General features: G+C 42.9%; 2 protein-coding genes and 1 non-coding gene across 5 annotated transcripts; 1 reads left to right on the forward strand and 2 right to left on the reverse strand.

Moving 5' to 3' along the window:
• Positions 1–814: 814 nt before the first annotated feature.
• On the reverse strand, positions 815–919 carry LOC114621997. Its single transcript, XR_003711518.1, has one exon. It is a non-coding gene; the product is annotated as a small nucleolar RNA U13 (small nucleolar RNA).
• A 322-nt stretch (positions 920–1,241) lies between these two features.
• Positions 1,242–11,366, forward strand: Tti2 (TELO2 interacting protein 2). 3 transcript variants are annotated; one of them, XM_028768197.1, is made up of 8 exons: positions 1,242–1,310; positions 1,529–2,289; positions 4,012–4,198; positions 4,734–4,826; positions 6,159–6,346; positions 6,422–6,565; positions 8,605–8,767; positions 9,917–10,121. In XM_028768197.1, the coding sequence occupies exons 2-8, from the start codon at positions 1,643–1,645 to the stop codon at positions 10,028–10,030; spliced, it is 1,536 nt and encodes a 511-aa protein (XP_028624030.1). In that variant the 5' UTR covers positions 1,242–1,310; positions 1,529–1,642; the 3' UTR covers positions 10,031–10,121. The 3 variants fall into 3 exon arrangements, 2 of the variants coding, with proteins under 2 accessions (XP_028624030.1, XP_028624031.1); XM_028768198.1 differs by lacking the exon at positions 1,242–1,310 and adding an exon at positions 11,290–11,366 and having other exon boundaries at positions 1,386–2,289; positions 9,917–10,025; XR_003711483.1 differs by lacking the exons at positions 1,242–1,310; positions 9,917–10,121 and having other exon boundaries at positions 1,386–2,289; positions 6,422–6,971; positions 8,605–8,716.
• On the reverse strand, positions 7,811–17,286 carry Mak16 (MAK16 homolog). The gene is made up of 10 exons (XM_028768199.1): positions 17,198–17,286; positions 15,944–15,993; positions 15,757–15,866; positions 15,610–15,674; positions 15,297–15,448; positions 14,233–14,287; positions 12,479–12,553; positions 11,221–11,334; positions 10,829–10,894; positions 7,811–10,637 (listed from the first exon to the last, which is right to left on the reverse strand). The coding sequence occupies exons 1-10, from the start codon at positions 17,210–17,212 to the stop codon at positions 10,449–10,451; spliced, it is 891 nt and encodes a 296-aa protein (XP_028624032.1). The 5' UTR covers positions 17,213–17,286; the 3' UTR covers positions 7,811–10,448.
• Positions 17,287–21,132: the final 3,846 nt, after the last annotated feature.

Below are 21,132 nucleotides of genomic sequence, written 5' to 3' on the forward strand. Positions count from 1 at the left end.
GCCTCAAGCTGCTTTTGTAAGGGAAGGTTTTCCTTGGAAGTGGTTAACAGTGATTGATCAGAGTGCCACCAATTGGTCAGAGTGGGGAAAGCTAAAAGAGGTTCTGAGTTAGAAGTCTAATCACCAGATTTCCTTGGAAAGAAAAAGATGTAAATTAATGTCGGTGCTGTTGCATAACAATGAGAGCTAACACCTGTATGAACTTTCTGTTGCTCAGATGCTGTTCTCAGCATTTGGGTAAATAAAAATTGTCCCAACAGTTCTAAGAGATGGACTGTTATTATCTACGTTTTTTTTCCCAATACAGAAATTAAGACATAGAGATCTAAGAGGTCACAAAGAGAAAAAAAGAAAGTCACACAGGCATCACAGGTAGGGTAGTTGGAAATAGTCTAACACTAAGACGTGCATGCCACGGAGATGAAGGATGGCTCAGTTGTTAAGAGCATATCCTGGCTAACAAATTTCAGAAATTCAAGTTCATAGAATTAGACACCATTTTCCGGCTTCCGCGGGGACCAGGAGGGCAGCTGGGTGCACGGATATGCAAGTGCACAAAGCATTCATACATAATAGAGTAATAACTTACAACAACCTTTCTTAGACATGCATGCACCAAAGCTGTCTGTAAGAAACTTAACTGTCACTCTTATTAGTTTTCCTGAGGAATGGAATGGACTTTAGGTACAATCCCAGGTACCCGGAACACTTTCCAGCGCCCAAACCATAATCCAGCCTGCCTGGACTCAGAAATAGGTAACAATATAATTCTGGCTTATACAAATAACAGAATTTAAGGATCCTTCCAAGTTCACGTCAGACGGGTAATGTGCCCACGTCGTAACAAGATTTAATGGGCGGCACATATCACGCAAGTGCGTGAACACCCAATCATCATGCTTTATGAACCAGAAAGGATCAGCTGCTTCGCGGGCTCGGGAAGTATCAAGTAAGTCTCACCATTTTTTACAAAGAGGGTGACTAAACATGCTACAGGTCTATTTCATTTTTGCACAAAAACATAGTACAATTAAAAACTATTATTGAGATTTTGCGATAATTCTCTTGTTTCTACCCTAGCAGATGAAATCAGAAACAAAATTAATGAGCGAACGCTACATTATGCAAATATAGTCTTCATAACTCCACCTTTTACTCGTTCCTTCTTTGTCGGACTGTTTGTTGCTTTCTGGCCATAAGTCGTAAAAAGAAGCATTGCGGCCCCGCTGGCGGAAGTTAGTTTTGCTTTACGGCAACGACGTTATCCAGGGCCGGAAGTTGCTGAGTACAGATGCTGTACGCGGAAAGCTGTAGGTGTCGGGAGCCTTGTCGGTGTCATGGATAAGTAGTTTATCTTTAAAAATAACTTTTTTTTTTGAGTTTTCAGAAAGACAAAGTTCGCCACATGTTAGGAGTTTGAGGCTCTCACCATAACGAGGCCCCTTGTCACACCCACTTAACCGAGTTCCACTCGATCCTTGTGTCAAGACAGTAAGACAGTTCGCCTTTTCACTGTGCATGGTTTTAGTTCTGTTCGTAGGGGGACTCCCAGCCCCGGACGACCTTCCCTCTGAGACTCCAACACCTCCTCCATTTGGTCTCCGTCCCCGCGGGGAGCCCAGCCCACCGGGTGCGATTAGGAATGAAGCTGGACAGTGCAGAAGAGAAGGGGGTCGGCCGCTCCCTGCCTGCAGAAGGGTCTTCCCCGACCCTCGAACGAGCCTTCTCCAAGATTCTGCAGGATCTCAGCCGCCAGGAGTCATCAGGACAAAGCAACGCAAGAAACGCCGCTCTTAAAGACCTCAGTGCTTTAATAGAAGCCGCCGAATGTGACCAATTATTTGAGGGGAGTGGGAGTGGTGGATCCCTCCGGGGGATGCCCGAGATCCTGGGACAGGTGGTGAAAGCCCTGGAGAAGTTCGCAGCACCCAAGGAGAAGGCGGATGGAGGCGAAGAGCAACCCGAAGTACCTGAGAAGGCAACTGAAGTTGGCTCACTATTTCTAAAGCTGTTGGGCAAGGTTGAAACTTCGAAGAGTTCTCCCGACTGCCCTGCATGGAAGACAGGCCTCCGACACTTGTCAGGACCCATGTATATTTTTGCCATCACACACAGATTGAAGCAGCCATGGACCAGTCCAAAATCTCAGCATGTTGCGGGCGAGGTGCTGTCTTTACTGTTTCGAGTTACTGAGTGTAGTTGTGTGGCAGGATTCCTATGCGGAGAAAATGAAGATGATCGAGGGAGATTTGCTGTGGTCTTGGGGCTCCTTAAGCCCCATTTGAATAAGTGAGTTCTGCACGTTTTACTGTTATCAGGCAGATACGGTTGTTGACATAACAGATTTCTTAAGGACCAGAGAGGCTGTGGCTTACTAGACATGAAGTAATCAGAGAGTAGCAAATTCAAGATTAGAACTGAAGTCTTCAAATTCCATTTTCTCCACTGAACAACTACTGCCTTGGGCAATTGGAAATTCAGACAATGGCCATAGAAATTGAAAGTTCTGTCCCATTTAAATGGAATCGAGTATCTTATGCCAAGTACTCATGGGTATTGAGGGAAGACCCAGTCTTTTCATCTTGAATTTAAATACAGGGACTTCTAACTTGTTCATAATCATTAGATAAGGTGATTACTCTGTAAGGAAGTAATACTTGGTATAAAACATTGAAAATGATTTGTGATAATCACACAATAATTCACGTGTGCTATCACGTATTTGCTATGAGTTTTGACTTGCTACTTTCAGTGGGTTTTTTTTTTTCCCAGCCAGGTCTTAATTTTATCTATATTTTATTTACTTATTTTTGAGATAGGGTCTCACTGTGTGCCAGAGGTTGTTCTGACTCTGATTTCTGCATGTGTCACCACACCTGCCCCAGGCAGTTGTTTTAAAGAAGGATTTTATTAATTATGTGTAGGTGTGTGTCTGTACAAGCGTGCTGGTGCTTGAGGAGGCCAGAGGCGTCTGATCGCCTGGAGGTGGACTTAGATATGAGAACTATCTGACATGGTTGCTGGGATCTAAATATGGATCCTCTGGAGAATCAGCAAATGCTCTTGAGTACTGAGCCTTCTCTCTGGCCCCTTCAGGCAGGTTTTCATGTAGCCAAGAATGTTGGTCCTGAGTTTCTGATCCTGCTTCCAAGCCCTAGGCTTACAGGCAAGTGTCTCACCATGCCTGGTATATATATGCACTGTCGTGGATTGAGCCCAGAGCTTTGTAAATGTTAGGCAGGCACCTCACCAACTGAGCTAGTTCCCCCCGTCCTCTGGCTATGGAATGAGGTGAAATAAACTTGGAGTTAAAAGGCTTTTAAGCTAGTCCCTCTTTCTTTTTCTAATTGAGACACCCTTAATTTATAGGCTGACTTTGTACTTCCTATGTAATCCCTGTTGGCCTCAACTGTGAGAGATCCTCCTGCTTCAGCTTTCTGAAATACATATACCTCAGTTTACAGGGGTGCCACACTGTGCCCAGTTCAGTTCTCTTTGTATTGTGAGTAGGACCAGGTCAGATAGCATCCATGAATCTTGTTTTATTATTTGTAATGAAAGGAGATATAGCTGTTATACAGTGAGTGTTTTGAGAAGGTTGGTGCTCATGCTCTGATTTCTTTATTCCTTTGACATTGAAGTGTAAGACACCTTTATTCTTCTCTCTCCCTTGTCAGCATGTGTCACATCATCTGCCAACGTGACCACCACTAACCCACAGGTCTTTTACATAGCTGTAGTTATGAATGGCAGCTATTCATTGGATAAGCTTATATTATCCCAAGTTTGGGCAACTGCCAAGTGCATATAGTATATGTAAATTATTTTAATTCAAATCATAAAATTATTTGAAAAAAGCTAAGCATTGTATAGGAGATATACATACATGGATACATATATGTGTATAAAATCTGTTAAAGACAAGAGGAGGAGGAGGAAGAGAAGCTTCAACTGGTTATTTTTGCTAATGCTGTGTCATTTACTTAGTGTGGTTTTCATGTGTCCTTTCAGGGAAACCTGGAAGAAGAATCCTGCTGTCAAACATGTTTTCTCATGGACTCTCCAAAAAGTCACTCAGCCCTGGCTGAGCCAGCATCTAGAAAAGATACTTCCTCCGTCTTTGCTCATCTCAGACGACTATCAAACTGAGAATAAAATCCTGGGTGTCCAGTGCCTCCACCACATTGTGGTTAATGTGGTAAGCACCTCACCTCCGGCCTACACCGATGGACAGCCGACTCACCCATGGCTGTTCTTCATTTCTCATCTGTTTTTGTTTTAGTCTTTTAACGTTATAAGTAGCTTTCTTTTCATGTTAAGTCATGTAATTCACTTATTCACTTATTTATATTTTTTCCACAATATATTTTTTTCTCTCCGAACCTTGTAGAAATTGTATCCTGCTGGTAAAATAATAAATAAAAGGGTAATTATAGAAGAAACAAGATCATGCTTCATTATGAAAAAAAAATGTGAAAAGGAAAAAAAGCCAAAACACCTATAGAAATTAGCAAGTAACTTTCAAGTAGAAAAAAAGTCAGAATTCAAAAGAGTTTATGGCAAAATGTACAAAATGTTACTGGAGGAGACTCTTCTTAAATATGGAACTTGTAAAATCCTTCAAGAAGTAGAGTAAGGTTTACTGAATCTCCATGTACTCATGTCTAATTAAAAATGATTGGCATTTTGCTCTTTTTGGGAAACTTTTAACTGCCTAATTTGTGTGTTTGCAGCCAGCTGCTGATTTGCTGCAGTACAACAGAGCCCAGGTTCTGTACCACGCCCTTTTCAATCACCTGTACATGCCAGAGCACAACCTCATTCAGGTATGGGAAGATTTACTCCTGACTCTCTGGGCTCTGGTATGAGTACAAAGTGCTATTATGTAAGCAGGAACAGTTTAGAGCTGTTTTCCCTTGGGAGAGTCAGGACACTTGAAAGCTGCTGCCTGACTAAAAGGATCTAAATGTCAAACAGACATCCACCCCTGAGCAGCCAGAGCAGCCCAGGTTTTATCTACATGCATGTAAGCTACATGCCACCTGGGCTTAAGTATGTTTTTAGTAAATGTTCTTCCTCTGTGTTGTTCCATACGAACACATGTATTTGAAACCCCTTGTATGTAGATACCTAGTGTCAGTCTCACAGCAGACAGCAACTGATATATCTAGTATATGTCTATGGTAGGTCCAAGAATCAGTGTCTCAGAAAGTGTTTCAGGCTTGAAACTCCTTGGAAGACATTAATGTGTATATATGACTGTACACATATACCTCTGTATATGTACAACACACCAAAGCTTTATTACAAGGGATAAGCTTGTGACCAACAGCAGTAGGCCACTAGTGGGGTTGAAAGTGGTTTTAGGTGGTGGGAATGGCGGGAGATGTTTATGAAGGGTAAAAAGCACTTTCTTAGGAGGGAGAAGAAGAGTGGAAAGACAAGAAACCAGCTATTGAAAGTTTTAAGCAGCAGTTTTTCTTTGTGCTGGGATTGAATCCCAGCCCTCATACCTGCAAGCCAAGTGCATACTGAGCTTCTTTTACCCGTTGCTTTTGGTTTTTGTGACAGGGTCTAACTCTAGCCCAGGCTGCCCTGGAACTTATATTGATCCTGGCCACCAAGTGCTGGGATGGTGGATGCGCAACACTGTATCCAGCAGCTCCTGGAGATTTTTTTTTTTTTTTTTTTTTTTTTAAATGATTTTAGTACCTTTAATATTTTGGATACTTAGAATCCAGTTATTCTCAGAAATTGTATTAAGATGTTGGAGAAAGGAGATTTTTAAAATCCTCAAACACCTAGAAAAGCCTGAGACCCCTGGAGTGCTGAAAGGGAATGTTTAGACCCCATAGCTTCAGATAAAGAAGTCTGGACCGTCTAACAGTCACTGGAGCAGCTTCATGCGAGCCCCTAAATCCTGTGCATCACTCAGTCTATGGGACTGAAACCTGGGTGGAGCTTTGCCATTCTTCATCTTACAGATTAGTTCTGGAAAGAAAGTTTGAAAATTTGTAGTACTTTGTACCTTGTCCATTAGTTATGGTTATTTTCAGAATTCTGTGACATGCCCTAGGGACCATACATTAATGAAGATCTTAGCAAAACTAGGAATTTTATGAATACAAATAAGTGAACTGTGGTTTCTTTTCTTGTAGGCTGTGCTCCTGTGCCTCTTAGATTTGTTCCCCGTCCTAGAGAAGGCTCTGCACTGGCAGGGAGATTCAGCTCGAGCTACTACACACTGCCACGAGGTGCTACAACTGATCCTCACCCACATGGAGCCAGAGCATCGCCTTCTCCTACGTAGGACGTATGCCAGAAACCTGCCAGCTTTTGTGAAGAAGTGAGTGACTGAACTCACTCTGGTCATATACCCCATATGCAACCTCTTAGCACGGCATCTTCTCTTTATTTGTAGGTTGGGGATCCTGACTGTTCGGCACTTGAAGAGGCTGGAGCAAGTTATCCTTGGTTATCTGGAGGTTTATGATGAACCAGAAGATGAAACTAGGTTGAAGATACTGGAAACCCTGAAACTTGTCATGCAGTATACTTGGCCCAGGTTTGAGACCAGCCTTATCTATATAGTTAGTTTCAGGCCATCCAGGGCTACATAGACCCTGTCTCAAGAAAAGAAAGAAAAGAGAAAAAGAGACAGATGGACAAACACATGGTGGGGGAGAAAGGAAGAAAAATCACAAAAATTTATGGTTATGTAAATGGGGAAACATTGCAGATTTTCTATTGCTGTGGTAAGATATTATGATGAAGGCAATTTACAGAAGAAAGTTTGTTTTGAGCTTACAGATTCAGAGGGTTCAAGTCTATGATATGGGGCAGCTGAGAGCTCACATCTTGAGACACAATGAAGGAACAGAGAACTGGGAATGGCAGTTAAAACCTCAACGTTCACTCCTGGTGTCACACCTCCTAAACTTTCCCACACTGTTCCACCATCTGAGGAGCAGGTACTCAAGTATGGGCCTATTCTCATTCAACATGCTACACAGATGGGCTGTCCTCCAGAGTGTAATTATAGTTCCTATCAAATTACTAAAGGTGAATTAGGACTGATGCTGTAGTTATATGAGAGCGCTTGCCTAGTATGTATAGCAGTCCAGATTTGATCCTTATCACTGCTCCTCCCTAGAAAGACAACCTAAGTGCTTCAATAAGCATGGTTCACTGTGATCATCTTAGTGCTCTTCAGTCTAACTGGGAATGGACTGCTTCAAGACAGTCACTCAGCATTTGCCAGAGCAGTGATTAGATGCTAACTCAGGATACCCTTGTTTAGAAGACATTCTGTATGTGGCTCAATGGTGTCAGGAGGAAACTAGACCCTCAACCGTCAAGTCACCTCACAGTTCTCTTGCATCAAATGGAAAGGTTAGCTAGAAAAGCCAGAGCGCCAACAGTACTTTGGAGTATATTCTTTCTTACAAATATACCAGGCATCAAGAAACTTGCCCCAATGACAGTCTGAGTCATTGTAACTATATTGCATTTCTTCACCTGTTTTGTTTTTTTTTTGTCCTCCACTAAACTCAGGGTAGACAACCACATCTATTATGTATCCCTGAAGCACTCAGTACCTCTTATAAGGTACATTAAGTATTCAGAGAATGAATAGATGTGCAAGTGAAACTGAATGAAGCTAATTTTATATTGGGCCTTCACAGAGTAAAGATAGAGCAGAAGATAGGAAGAGGTAAACACAGCAGACTGTAATGGTTAGAGAAATACAAGCCATAGGGAAACACTGAACAATGCTGAGATGAAGGATGGAAATGTTTTTGCTAGGCAGTTCAAGCCAGAAATGTGGTTTATTTCCACAGTACATGTTACTTTCCACCTTTCATTAAAGTTTAGTTTATAAACTTTACAAAGTTAAAGCCTATGACCTAATGGCATGGTGTAGTCAGAATGTCTTGTAATGAATGCTGTGTCTATTTCATCAAAAGGATTAACACTTAAGAGAATAAGCTAGACTTAAAAGCCAGCAAGGAGCTTGAGACTGAATTAATAAATCATCCTTATTTCTCTTTTAAGGTAAGGTTTTGCTCTGTAGTAAAGCTCAAGTTGTTGATCCTCCTGCCTCCAGGTCCTACCTGCTGGGATTATAAGCATATACCACTCACTCACTACCTGCAGACTGACTTAAAGTCCAGGCTCAGAGTTCTGTGACTGCAGGCTATCTTCTTATCTATGGATAAAAAGGGAGGGGGGCTTGAACAGGAGAGATCTGACTCCCTTAATTCTCAGATCATGCTGGGGACTTAAGCCTTGGCAGGAAACATTGTTAGGTTTTTCTGTCTTTGTTGTTGTTCTGTCCAAGAGAGTCTCGCTGTCCCCTGGCTGCTCTGAAACTGGCAGAGATAGACCAGCTTCTGCTTCCAGACTGTTATATTCTTGTGTGTATCCAGGCAGAATGCTGTAGAAATGTCAGGAACTTTGAGGCTAATAATCTGCAGTCTGTTTGGTCTTGTTTTCAGCAATGTGATAGCAAACATTTGACTTCAGTTTTTCTATGCCTGGACCAAATTTTGTCTGAGTTTCATATTCCAGTTTAGAATATGAAGTTTTTCTTCCCAATTGTAGAATTTCCTGCAGAGTTGTGGTCTTACTGAAGGCTCTCCTGAAACTGATATGTGATGTAGCGAGGGATAAGATCCCCACAACTGAGGCAGCTAAGAGTGTGGTGCTCCAGGAAGCCACGGACTGCCTGATTCTTCTGGACCACTGTTCTCAGGGGCAGGTGAAGGTAAGGCAAGCATCTGCAACTGTTTCAGTTGGCCTATTGTCCTAGGTAATGCCGGTGACTGATTGTAATTTACTATTTGTATGCTCACCTGCATTGGCCATGAGCTTGGAGGGTGTTAGGTCCTCACCTCAGTACTCTCAAGCTCTTTTAATGCTGTTTAACCATTTAGAGCACAAGAGGATCAGATGTTACTGGCACTCGGAACAAAAGGCACACAGATTTTATAAAGTTCTGAGATTGAAATACCTACTGTGTTAGCAAATTCTGTTCTAGACTTTGAATTAAAACCAGTGCTAACAAAGTCCAAAGAAATAAGGCTATGAGCTATCAAGGAATAATACTGTAACTGAGATACCAGAATGTCCCCATGGCAGGAGGGGCACTTCCTACAAGTTTGTTCACATTCTTGTGTGTGCTTGTACAGGTAAGGCCAATGTAGGATCATCATTCCTCCAGGACAGTTCCCACTTTATCTTTTAGACAGGATCTCTCACAGGCATGGAACTCTTCAAGCAGGCCTGGCTGGTCACCAAAACCCTAAGGCTCTGCTTGTGTATCCCGCCCCTGTACTGAGATTACCAGTGGAGGCTTTTCACTGATGACACAGGTTTTAAACATGGTATTGAACCCAGGTCCTCATGCTCATCCCACTGAACTACCTCCCATTTTCCATAGACTTAACCAGTAGGAAATTCTTCCTTTGGTGTCATATTCCACAAAATTCTCAAGACCATAATTTATGGTATCTATGTGAATTTACATGTACTTCAAAGACTAATTTCTCATTTTTACCACAATTAGAAGTCTCCAATTAAAGGACGAGAAATCAGTACTCCCAAAATATGCAGAGCTAGAGCGTGGCTTGCTGTTTTTCAGTTTATTTGGCCATTGCACTGTAGCCCTTGTGTTTTCCAGCCAGGGGTCCAGCTGAAGTCGTTCAGTTTAAAGTCGTTCTGTCTAGAATGACGGAGGTTCTTCTGAGCCAGCCGAGTACTTACAAGCGTGGGACAGTTCAATAACACCTGTTCTGATGGAGGCACTCTCCCCTAGAGCCATGCAGTCTCTCATCTTTTGAGTATATGACAAGAGTAAAGGCTGTGGGGAAACAGGTTTTACAGAAATCAATGCCTGTTTGCTCTCGTGTTCCAGGGTCTTCTGGCTAAAATTGCTCTATCCTGTAAAGACCGCACAGTGGTGAGCTACATCAGGAAGGTGCAGCAGGGCTCTGCAGATGCTCCTGGCGATGACTCTGAAGATGGCTAACCAGCAGGAAAGGATGCTCTTCTTATTCCAGATCATATGGGGGGTGGAGGGTTAAAAATCTATTTTTGTATTAAAATATTTTAAGTTGAAATTTTTATCTCCTCCAGTTTGTACACATAAGAAAAACGGAGTAAGAAAAAAAAACCTGAAATACTGACATTTCTAAGTAAAAATTGTAATTTAGAAATATTTACAGCCAGTGCCATTCCCACTCCAGGAATTCATCTGTTAGGTTCCTGGGGCTCAAGCTGTCACAGCATGTGTTATAAAAATACTCCTGACAACTTTCGTACTCACTCCAGATTTCTGTTCCACCAAAGTGACGTCCATATTAACAGTATAAATACTTTAGGAAATAGAACACAGAAGAGCACAGCTGCCCGTGTTGACTGTTTCAGGATAAAGGTGTGAAGGGAACTCATGTGGTTTTGACTTTGGCCATGGGCCCTGTCTCCTGTTCATATTCTATTTCCACATAGGCCCGTTTTTTCCGCAAAGGTCCTTTCAAGGGTGCTTTGCCTTTGTGTTTGGCCTTATGAGCCTCTTCTTCATTGGAGGATTCATCATCCTGGTCTTCCTCACTGTCAGTATTCAGTTTATCCATATCCTAGTATGTGGAAACAGAAGGTCAGACCAGGAAAGTACAAGGTTTCTCCAGCGCCCGCCCTTCACTGTATAGCCGGTTCAGAACAAACCATGTATTTGTTCATCAGCTCCTGTGTTCAGGTCCCTCCCCTCCTTACCCGCTCCTTGCTATGGCCTATGGCCACAAGCCATTCTTTGTCCCACAGAGCTTACCTCAAAGTCACTGAGGTCACTCTCCTCTACCTCATCATCTTCTACAAACTCTCTTTTCCCGGAATCCTAGAAGGAAGCAGTTACTAGGTTAGACAAAAAGACAAGGAAGATCTAGTTTCAACACCTAGTTTTACCTCTTTCCATAAAGAAGTGACTCAGTCTATACACAGACATTAAAATCCTATTACTCTCAAGGTTAACACAAATTAAAAAGAAAAGTTATAGGTGTATCTAAAAGTCAATACAGAATTTGTTGGCCTGCTAAACCAAAATTAATCATCACAAGAAACAAAAGGCGATGTAATATTGTAAATAATATTGTCTCCGAATTACATGAAAAATGTGTTGTCCTGCAGGTCACTACATTTCAAAACAAGGCAAACCATACTCACCTCTTCTTCATCTTCCTCCTCATCTTCTTCTTCATCGTCAGAGTCACTTTCTGCTTCCTGTTTCTCTAGGGCCTTGTCGAAGGCATGGATGGGGAAGTTGTAGATGTCGCCATACTGAAGAACAAACACAGACCACCTTTAACTAAGCTTGAGTATCACACTGTTCCAATTCCTCTGCTCTACAGACATTATTTATCAACAGTGATGCACTGTATTTTTATAGTTTTCCAGCCTAGGTATAGAATGCTTTTGATATTAACCATCTAAGCTTGAGAAGCAATAGTGACATTTTTAAAAAGAGGCTTTTTAAAAGACCCTAAAAAGATTAGAGAAATATACAAAAGCAAAAGCTCTAGGCATTGAGACGGGTGGAGCTCAGCACATGTGAATTCTCAGGTCCAACCCCAAAATCATATACACCTGACACGGTGACAGACACTTAAAAATCCAGCGCAGGTAGAGGCAGGAGGGTCAAGAATTCAAGCTCATCTTTTGCTACATCTTTTGAATCTGAGGCCAGTCTGGGATATCATTAGATATGGTCTCAAAACAAGATAATCTATAGGGAGTTGGAGAGGTTCCAAAATGAGTGAGGTGCTGAGTGACTGTTTATCCCAAAGACCCCAGAGCCTCAGACTCCAAAGAGCAAAGCCTCTTTCCCAGGGATGGCAAAGCCACCCTCTGGTCTGAGTGCAAATGTTGACAAGGTGTGCAGAAAATGTGTCATAGTTCAGCCTCCCCCAGGATTTAGGGTGTGAAGTATCCCCACCAGAGACACTGCTACTGAGATTAGCTAAGCCTGTCTCCTTGATCCGGCAGTACCCATAAACCCTGCCTCCCTGAGTTGTCAGCTCTGTCTAATAAAATGCCAAGCTTCAAAGAGACTCAGCTCTCTCTTCAAGTCCATCTGACTTCAGCTTCCTGCCTGTCTTTTCATCCCTTTGCTGCCCCGAGTCAGGTCTGTCCCTGGAGGCTGTGCATGAACAAGGGAAAATAAAACAAACTCAGAAAACCAAAACCTGTGGCTGTTATGATGCCTTTATACAGAACTGTTAAGCTTAGAAACATCAACTAGAGATAACAGCCAAGGAGAAAGTCTCATCAGGAAGATAGGCCTACATAGACTTGCTTTATTCCTTGGACAAACTGAGGTGGGAAGGCTCTTTGTGATGTGTTTAAGAATACCGTCTTTTTCATATTTCCCACCAGGTACTATTACCTAAAAAAAGTCTTGTCCCAACACTACTAGCTTTCTCACCGTATCTTGTTTCAGTCTCTCCAGCAATTCCTTCTCAATAGCATTGTCCAGCTGGGCAGCTATTAATGCTTTTTCCTGTAAGAAAAGACCAAACCGTTACTCCATCAGGACTCACTTTCCAGCCTGCACACATGTAATTACCTACTTTTAATAATGGTATAATGTGGTTATGCTACTAGCGAGGCTTTTGCCTTTCTAGCCAGATACATGTCTTTCTCAAAGCCTCTTGGGAGCTTTTCAATGAGAAGTTCCCTTCTATAATTTGCATAAATGTATCAAATAAATAAAATGAAAATAATTCTTAAAACTTTAGCAACAGCACTCTGAATTTCTAACAAACCCTTGAGACATACTACACATATCTGCTTACATACATTTAGGAATGTCACATGGGCCGAGGAAGATGCTCAGTGGGTGAAATGCCTGACCTGCAAATATGAGGACCAGAGTCTGAACTCTCAGGACTCATGTAGAAAACCAGGAGTGATGGCATGCACCTGGAATCATGCCAATAGTAAGAGAGGAGGCAGAGGTAGGTGGATCCTTGGAAGCTTGTGGAAAAGATCCTGGCCTACAGAGTTCAAGCCAATAAAAGATCTCCTCTCAAACAAAAAGTAGAAGGAACCTGAGGATTGTCACCCAAGGCTGTCCTGATTTCCACATGCATGCTATGCCATGTATGTGAGTACTGCATACACACTAAATAAGAAACTAAGTGGCTAAAAAAGAATTTCAAAACAAGATGAGAGGTCTATGAATTCACAGAAAAAGTTTATTTATTCTGAAATGTCTGCAAGAATGTTTGAGAGTTAGGAAATATGGAAACTTACTAGCTGGTCTTGAATAAAAAACGGGTGCATAATTAGTGAAGAATAAAAAATTCACAATGACTGGAGTCTCCAGTCATGTGAGCTGTGTGTGGTGATACACACCTATAATCCCAGGTCAGTTAAGGTCACATACCAAAATGCTGTGTTCGACACCAATGAAATAGTAAATTTGAGAAAGCTCCGTGTGATTAGTGAGAATTAAGTACCAAAGATTACAGAAGGTGCCCCTAAAGGACAGGTCAAAGCGGGGCAAATGCTGTTTGGTGAAAGGGAGAGAGAAAGCATGCCGAGAATGACTGGAACTGGACTTGTCGGGAAGAGCTGACTCCCAAGAGCTGGTCTTGACAACTAATGAGGCTCATCTCAACTCAAGCGTCACCATCAGTGAGACGGCCTGACAGACTACCCTCTGGGCAAAGTTGAAAATTGTGGAGCACGCTTCTTCATGCACACTACCGCCTTTAGTAACCGTGCACCATCACCATCCTTTGGAACAAACCACCCAGCTTAATCTGAGATCTAAGGGTATACAGTTTTTTGTTTTGTTAAAAATAAACAAACAAAAACAATCTCATAATCAAAGCCTTCAATTTTCTAAATAATATAACTAAAATAGCCATGAGGCTAAAGATTTTGTCTAAACTCAGCAGAAGGGAATGTATGAGCCAGGCAATGTCAAAAATCTAAGTTATGTAACATTTTGACTTGAAGACTTTTAGATAGAGTTGTCTAAGATAGTGTTTTTAATTATACCAAAACAACCCAGAGTACCTATTTTCAGCCTTCAGTGAAAAATCGTAAAAATCTGAAGATACAAAGAGACCAACTGTCCCATTAGTGACTCAGCATCATCAATCTCATGCAAGAAACAACTTTCTTACATGACAGTATAGAAGCCAAGTAAACATCAGAACAGCAGATTACCTCTCTTCGTTTTTCCCTTCGTTCAACCTTCTTACTCAAAGGAACAAGTTTCTTCCTAGCAGAAATCAAATACATTATTAGAACATTCAAGTTCATTTTAAAGATAAAAGAATTAGAACTGATCTTATGCGGCGGCTCAGATCCATGCAGTGTGTCAGTTCCTAGGTACTCAGGCTGCCAGTACAGCTCAGTGACTTAACACTTGCCCAGCACATGCAAGGCTCAAGGTTTGCTCTTAGGTGCGCATGTGCACACATACACACTTTCCTACAGCCCAGGTAGCAGTTCACATCAGTAATTCAGCATGGAGGGTAAGGCAGAGGATCACTGAGTTGAAAGCTACATAAGTTCCAGGCCAGCCTGACTACAAGGTGAAATGTTGTCTTAACCCTATACCAAAAAAAAAAAAAAAAATCAGGTATTTTGACATATATTTTTTTTTTAAAACTTACTTATTTTATGTAAGGCATCAGAACCCAGTTATAGATGCTTGTGAGCCATCATATGTGGCGGGTGCTGGGGACTGAACTCAGAACCTCTGGAAGAGAAGCTAGTGATCTTAACCACTGAGCCATCTCTCTAGTGCCCTTGACATGTATTTTAATGTGGTCAGTTTTGTTTTCTTTGGGTTCACTACAGTAAGATCAATGCTTCAGTGAACAAAGAAAAATGAATTTTCTGAAAAAGACTCACATGCTCTTTAACACTCTTTGCTAGTCTCAATAAAAAGCCTTCATCCTCACACTCCTTAAGAAGGGGTTCACTGAGCCTGTGGGTTTCACACCATTAAGGTAGCTTTCAATTACTGAGTGTAGTTCATACTCGTGTCACATTTTAAATCTTTAATTTCAGCTTCTCTCAGGGAACCACACAGACTTTCCAGGTAGGCAGCGTTATCACATATTCTGTTTTAAAATCCTGCAGGACCACCGAGCACGCCTTTAATCCAACGTTTACCATATCATCAGAGATTAGTCACAGCCGAATTTAGGAGGAAAACATGGTTTGTGACATGGTCCAGGAACAGTAATAGACTGTGAACAAAGGAAGTAGCTGGTCCTTACCGTCGCTTCAGTGTAAGTTTCCTGATTCGAATCAGGTACTGGGTTATCTTGGTAAACCTTTGCTTACATTTGTGTCGGATAAAGCGGGGCCAGTAAATCAAATTTTCATCTATTTGTTCCAGTGCTTTCTCATAGTTTTTACTAAGTCGGACCTGTGGAACAGAAAGGGAAACGTGAAGGGGAGGGGCAAATCAAGTTAGGTCTTCCCTGTCCCTTCTGATATTAATGAGGGTGGCTTTGACGTGTAGAGATGGCCTGTGTGGCATTTTCGCTTTTGACTAATGGTCACTCCAGTTTTCTCACTGAGTCTTACCCGTTCCCAGAGACGCCGAGGGAAAGCTGCTCGCTCTATAACCTTCATGTACAGGTAGCATTGTCCTAAAGAGAAGTTAAACAGCTTTGTTATTATTTACAGAGATACTAGGAACATCCTTTATAAATTGTTGTGTAGTCTCCGTACCTTTCTCTTCTTTAATGGTAGCATACTGACTGTTTGCCAGGGGACAGGACGACCGATTGCACAGTCCAGTCAGACTGTATTCATTCCTACAAAAGCCCTGAGTCTTGGTTCTAGGATGCAAGGAAAGAAATGTTTACAACCAAGGGGGCAACTAAGCACAGTTTAGTGTAGGCTGCCATCTACTCACCTTATTTTGAAAGAACAAAATTGCTTGTTTCCTAGTGTATTCCAGATAACCTGCAAGACAGAATGAAAGCCCTTTTGCTCTCGTCCCAAGGATGCAGTTTAATATAAAAAGAGGCAGCACTCTCTGGACTGCAGCTGGCGCTCCATGGCGGGGTCCTTGCCCAGCGTGAGCAAAGCCCTCGCTTTAGGCTCTAGCACCACCACCACCAAAATATAAACACAAAAGATGATGAGGACCAGGTCAGAGCGCGCTGCTGGGTACTTGTGAGGAAAGGGTCTTTAGGGAATGAAAGAAAAGACAGAGCTATCATTTAATAGCCCACACTTGTTCCCGCTACATAGTAACATGTATTCATATATTCTTTAAAAAACAAGAAAAACCTAAATGCATACCCTGTTACTCAGCAACAGAAGTTCATTAAGAGTTGGTAACTATTTTCCCAAAATTCTTTTCAATACACACATACAATCTAGCGTTTGTAGTATGCCCTTATGTATAGTGTTAACAATATGAGCCCTAATACATTTACATTGTACCTTTCCTACTCCTACCCCTCTTCAGTGGCTGTCTCAGTCCCAGTTTCTGGGTCTTTAGTCCAATGTGACTGACTAGTCTATCTGCAGTGGTCTCTCCTTACCTCTCTCCCTCATTTACTCCTCTTTCATAGTATCGTTTACCACGCAAATGCTTCGTCTATTTATTCTCCATCCCCAAAGTACTCATGAGAGCAAAGTTTGTTTGTTTTTTTCTATCTTTTGTCCAACTGTTAACAACCAATTACTACAGTGCCTACACCACTCAGATGCTTGCGATGTACTTACAACTCCTGTAAATAGACGAACGTAGTCTTTTATTTCAGAAATGACGACTCGGGCAGACAATAGAGCAAGATAAAGAAAAGCCTAACACAGGAAAAGCAACGCTCATGGATGAGTGCCCCAGACATGAATTTTAAACATCGCATCTCTCCCGCCTTGCCAGTTCCGAGACAACTGCCGTTCAGATGGCAACTGGCACAAGGGGCTTTACTGCTAAGCACCAGGGACTAAGGAAGCCGATCCGGTGGGCTGAGGCTGGGGTGTCCTGGCCTTTTAAACTCGCCCGGGAACCCACATTCGAAAATCGGGACTCTGGAAGCCTCGCGATCCAAGAAAACAGGAGACAAACCGGCCAGCTGGGTATGAGGATCTGAGTCCTAATTGAGCGAAATCCCACACAAACCCCGGGGCGCCAGAGCAAGAGGAGGGAACTCACATCGTCCGACTGCATGGTGCGGGCGGCTCAGCTCACAGCGTTCGGTAGTACCAGGAGAGCAGCCACGCTTCTTCCGGGGAGCCACTAACCTATCGCGAGAAAATCTCAATTTCCCAGAAGCCCGTGGTGTCTCCGGACGCGATGAGCGTGCGCGTTTCCGCGCCTGCGCTCGCCTGGTTCGCGGCGTGCTCGCCTCCGGCATCTTTTGCCTTAGAGGCGCAGATTCTATAGCGCTCAGTTCTGCTTGCTTTGTCTCTGTGTGGCTGTTTATGTGGACTCGGTCCAAACCTCTAAAAAGCGGGCTTCTTCGTTTTCTCTAACCGAAGGCGCGCCCCCGAGGCCCCATTGTGCACGCGCGGGGATTTAATGTTAATCGCCGTCCCATTTCTGGGCTGTGACTGCGACCCTTGTAAGGCCTGAAGTTGTCAGCTCTCTTTTACCAACCCGCGGGAACTTCTAGCAGCCATCTCCATTCTCACTTCGAAATACACACTATAGTGTCATTGCAGTGAAACAACAAATAACAAACCAAAAAACTTGTATGCATGTGACCCTAACACAGATTTCTCCTGTCCCGGCCTTGCTTCTTCTACAGGAGTGCTAGAGATCAAACTCGGGTTACCAGGCTCAGCTTCTTGAGCCATCATCCAGGCCTGAGAAAAGTGCTTTTAAAGGGTCATACGGAGTAATGATAAAATGAGGTGTGCCTCTCCGATTCTCCCTCCTGAAAGCCATTAAGTAGTTCAAGTGATTTTTTGTTTTGTTTTGTTTGTTTTTGGTGTTTTGTTTTTTGTTTCTCTGTGTAGCCCTGGCTGTCCTGGAACTCTGTAGACCAGGCTGACCTCGAACTCAGAAATCTGCCTGCCTCTGCCTCCCAAGGATTAAAGGCGTGAGCCACCATTGCCCGGCTCAAGTGATTTTTGAAGCCATTGCCATGTGCCAAATACAGTCCCAGAGTCTAGAGATAGAACAATGAAGAGGGAAAATGTTCTACGCCCTCAAGGCCCTTACTTAGTAACAGGATTCTGAGAATTGTACGGTATATTGTATAATGTAATGTTTAAGCACTGCTAAAGGACAGAGCGGGGAACAAGAAGGCAAGAGCAAGGGGCGGGGGGCAAGCAGCCCTTTTTATAATGAGTCAGGCACACCTGGTTGTTGCCAGGTAATTGTAGGGCAGAGCTTAGACAAAATGCTAACAATCTTTGTGGTAAACATCTGGTGTCTTTTAAAAAACCCTTCTGGCTGGATTGCATCTCCAATCAAACAATAACAATATGGCTGCGTGGTACTCCTTCCCTCGCAGCTCTCAAACTGAGTGTGGGTGCAGCCAACAGTGCGGTTGGCCTTGCGTGTGGGTGTAGAGAATCCAGTGCCTTAGTCACACTAGGCAAGGTTCTACCGTTGAGCGACACATAGCCCCGTCTTGAATTATGTCTGGCGGTCTATTTGTTTTTTGAGACAGAGTGTCACTGTAACACAGGCTGGCCTGCAACTCACTGTATAACAGCCCAGGCTGACCTCAAATCTGTGAGCAATCCTCCTGCCTCCCTACCTTCTCCACTGGGATTTCAAATGTGAGCCCCAACATTGAGCTGTGAATAATTTTAAACTGTGGTGGCATCCTCTGCCTTCACAGAGAAAGGTATCCTTCTACAAAGCACCTAACTATGGGGTCTAAAGAGGCCGAATAAAGGGACACAATTCCCTGACAAGATTCCGAACTTCACACAGTAGTGTGTAACGGCACCAGGTTATATTGAGAAAATAATGGGACAGAATAGAGAGCCAGGAGCATTTCCACCCACATGAGGAGAGCAGACACACCAGAATTTGCATTGCATCAGAGAGAGTGTCACTACGCTATTGATGGGACAATAGGTCACTTACATGACAAAACTCACAGAAGGCTACACTAAGGCCATCCTAACTGAAGAAATGAAAACCAGAATTAAAACAAAACAAAAAAAAGGATATCAGAGAAAGTGGCACCTTAGCTACAGAGAGGATGAACTCAAACAGGAGCAGACTTCTATCGTGCATCATAGCCAAAGGGGAGTGGTATATATTCTTTTAAGTGCTGGGGGAAATTCACTTAGAAATGTACACCCAGGTTAAATATTCCCTAGGAATGAAGGAGAAATCATATGACAGGTTCTGATTAAGAAAAACTAAGAGACATCGGTACCAGAAAACCTACAAGATTTTTTTGTTGTTGTTGTTGTTGTTTTTGTTTGTTTGTTTTTCAAGACAAAGTTTCTTTGTGTAGCCCTGGCTGTCCTGGACCTCACTCAGTAGACCAGGCTAGCCTCGAACTCAGAAATTCCCCTGCCTCTGCCTCCCAAATGCTGGGATTAAAGGCGTGTGCCACCACTGCCCAGCAAGAATGGGTTTAAAAAGTTCTCTAAATGATAACAGAAGTTTTAGAGTCTGTGGAGGAAAGCAAAACTGGCCAGAAAGCCATGTATAGCACTTAGGAGTTCCTTCACCTCTGAAGCTTTAGCTTGTGCCTGGCGTATAAACTGAAGACATGACAACTCCAAAGGATGACTTTTACTGTGTAGACATGAGGGATAATACAGTCAGATGCATCAGGAAGAGTCTTGAAAAGAGAAAAAGCAGATTAAGCATGGCCAACACCAGGCCATGAGAGGAGCAGGAGTGCGAGAGAGAAGAAGAAAGGGACCAAGAGAGAGGGGCAAGAGAGAGGGGGCCAAGAGAGCATACCCAAAATACCAGGGTTATACGGGAATGAGAAGCTGGAGAAGTTTAGAGTAGGGTGTGGAGCAAGTGGAGCCACAGGTACTGAGTGAGCCTGGGGACTAGCATGTGCTTTGGTATGCCAGTAGACACCACATATAGCCTTTAGTCCCTTCTGAGAGTGAGGAAGAAATGGGTCCTTTGGTGGAGGGGAACAGGCCCAAGAATTTGGGGGAATGGAGTTTTTGGACCTCACACCTGGTAATGAAAGCAGCATGTGTGATGTTACTTACCGTGCTTCTTTTTTTGTTTTTGTTTGTTTGTTTGTTTTTGGTTTTTTGAGACAGGGTTTCTCTGTGTAGCCCAGGCTGTCCTGGAACTCACTCTGTAGACCAGGCTGGTCTTGAACTCAGAAATCTGCCTGCCTCTGCCTCCCAAGTGCTGGGATTAAAGGCGTGCACCATCATTGCCAGGCACTTACTGTATGTAGTTCTAAATGACACAGAGCAGAGCTTTCAGCTCACACCGAGTTGTTTCCATCCTGTTGACTGACTAGGGGCAGGGACCATGATTCTGGTTGTCCTAAATGATGTGCTCCAAAGGAAAAAAATGATCTCATAAAGTTTTTACAGCTATAGAATGAAAAAAGTTGTAAGGCAAGGTATTTTTCAGATTCATTGGTAGAAACATTACGTAGTGGGTTACAACAAAGCAGGAGAACCTCTGTTACAGGCTTTAGATGCTATCTTGTGACCATCTTAGCTTTTTATGAAGTTCTAATCAGTCAGCCTTGTAGAATCATTACCATAGATGTGTTCCCCCAACCCCACGGTGCATTAGGTCACATAGATGACAAAAGCAATTAGAAATTGTAAAGGGCTGGAGCAGGCATAGTGGTTTGAACAAGAATGGCCCCCACAGGCCCATATATTTAAATGCTTGATTTCCAGTTGATGGAATCGTTTGGGAAGGACTAGGAGGTGTGGTCTTCTTGGAAGAGGTGTGTAACTGGCATTGGGCTGTGAGGTTTCAAAAGCCCACACCATTCCCAGCTAACTTGCTCTCTGTCTCATGCTTGCAGATAAGATGGAAGCTCACAGCTACGGTTCCAGTGTCATGGCTGCCATTTCTCTCCCATTATGGTTATGATGTCTATATAATCCTTGAGAAACCACAAGTCTCAAATGAAATGTTTTCTTTTGTAAGTTGTCTTGGTCATGGCATTATGCCACAGC

This window comes from Grammomys surdaster, unplaced genomic scaffold (genome assembly GCF_004785775.1).
Source record: "Grammomys surdaster isolate TR1022 unplaced genomic scaffold, NIH_TR_1.0 185, whole genome shotgun sequence".
Taxonomy (NCBI): Eukaryota; Metazoa; Chordata; class Mammalia; order Rodentia; family Muridae; genus Grammomys; species Grammomys surdaster.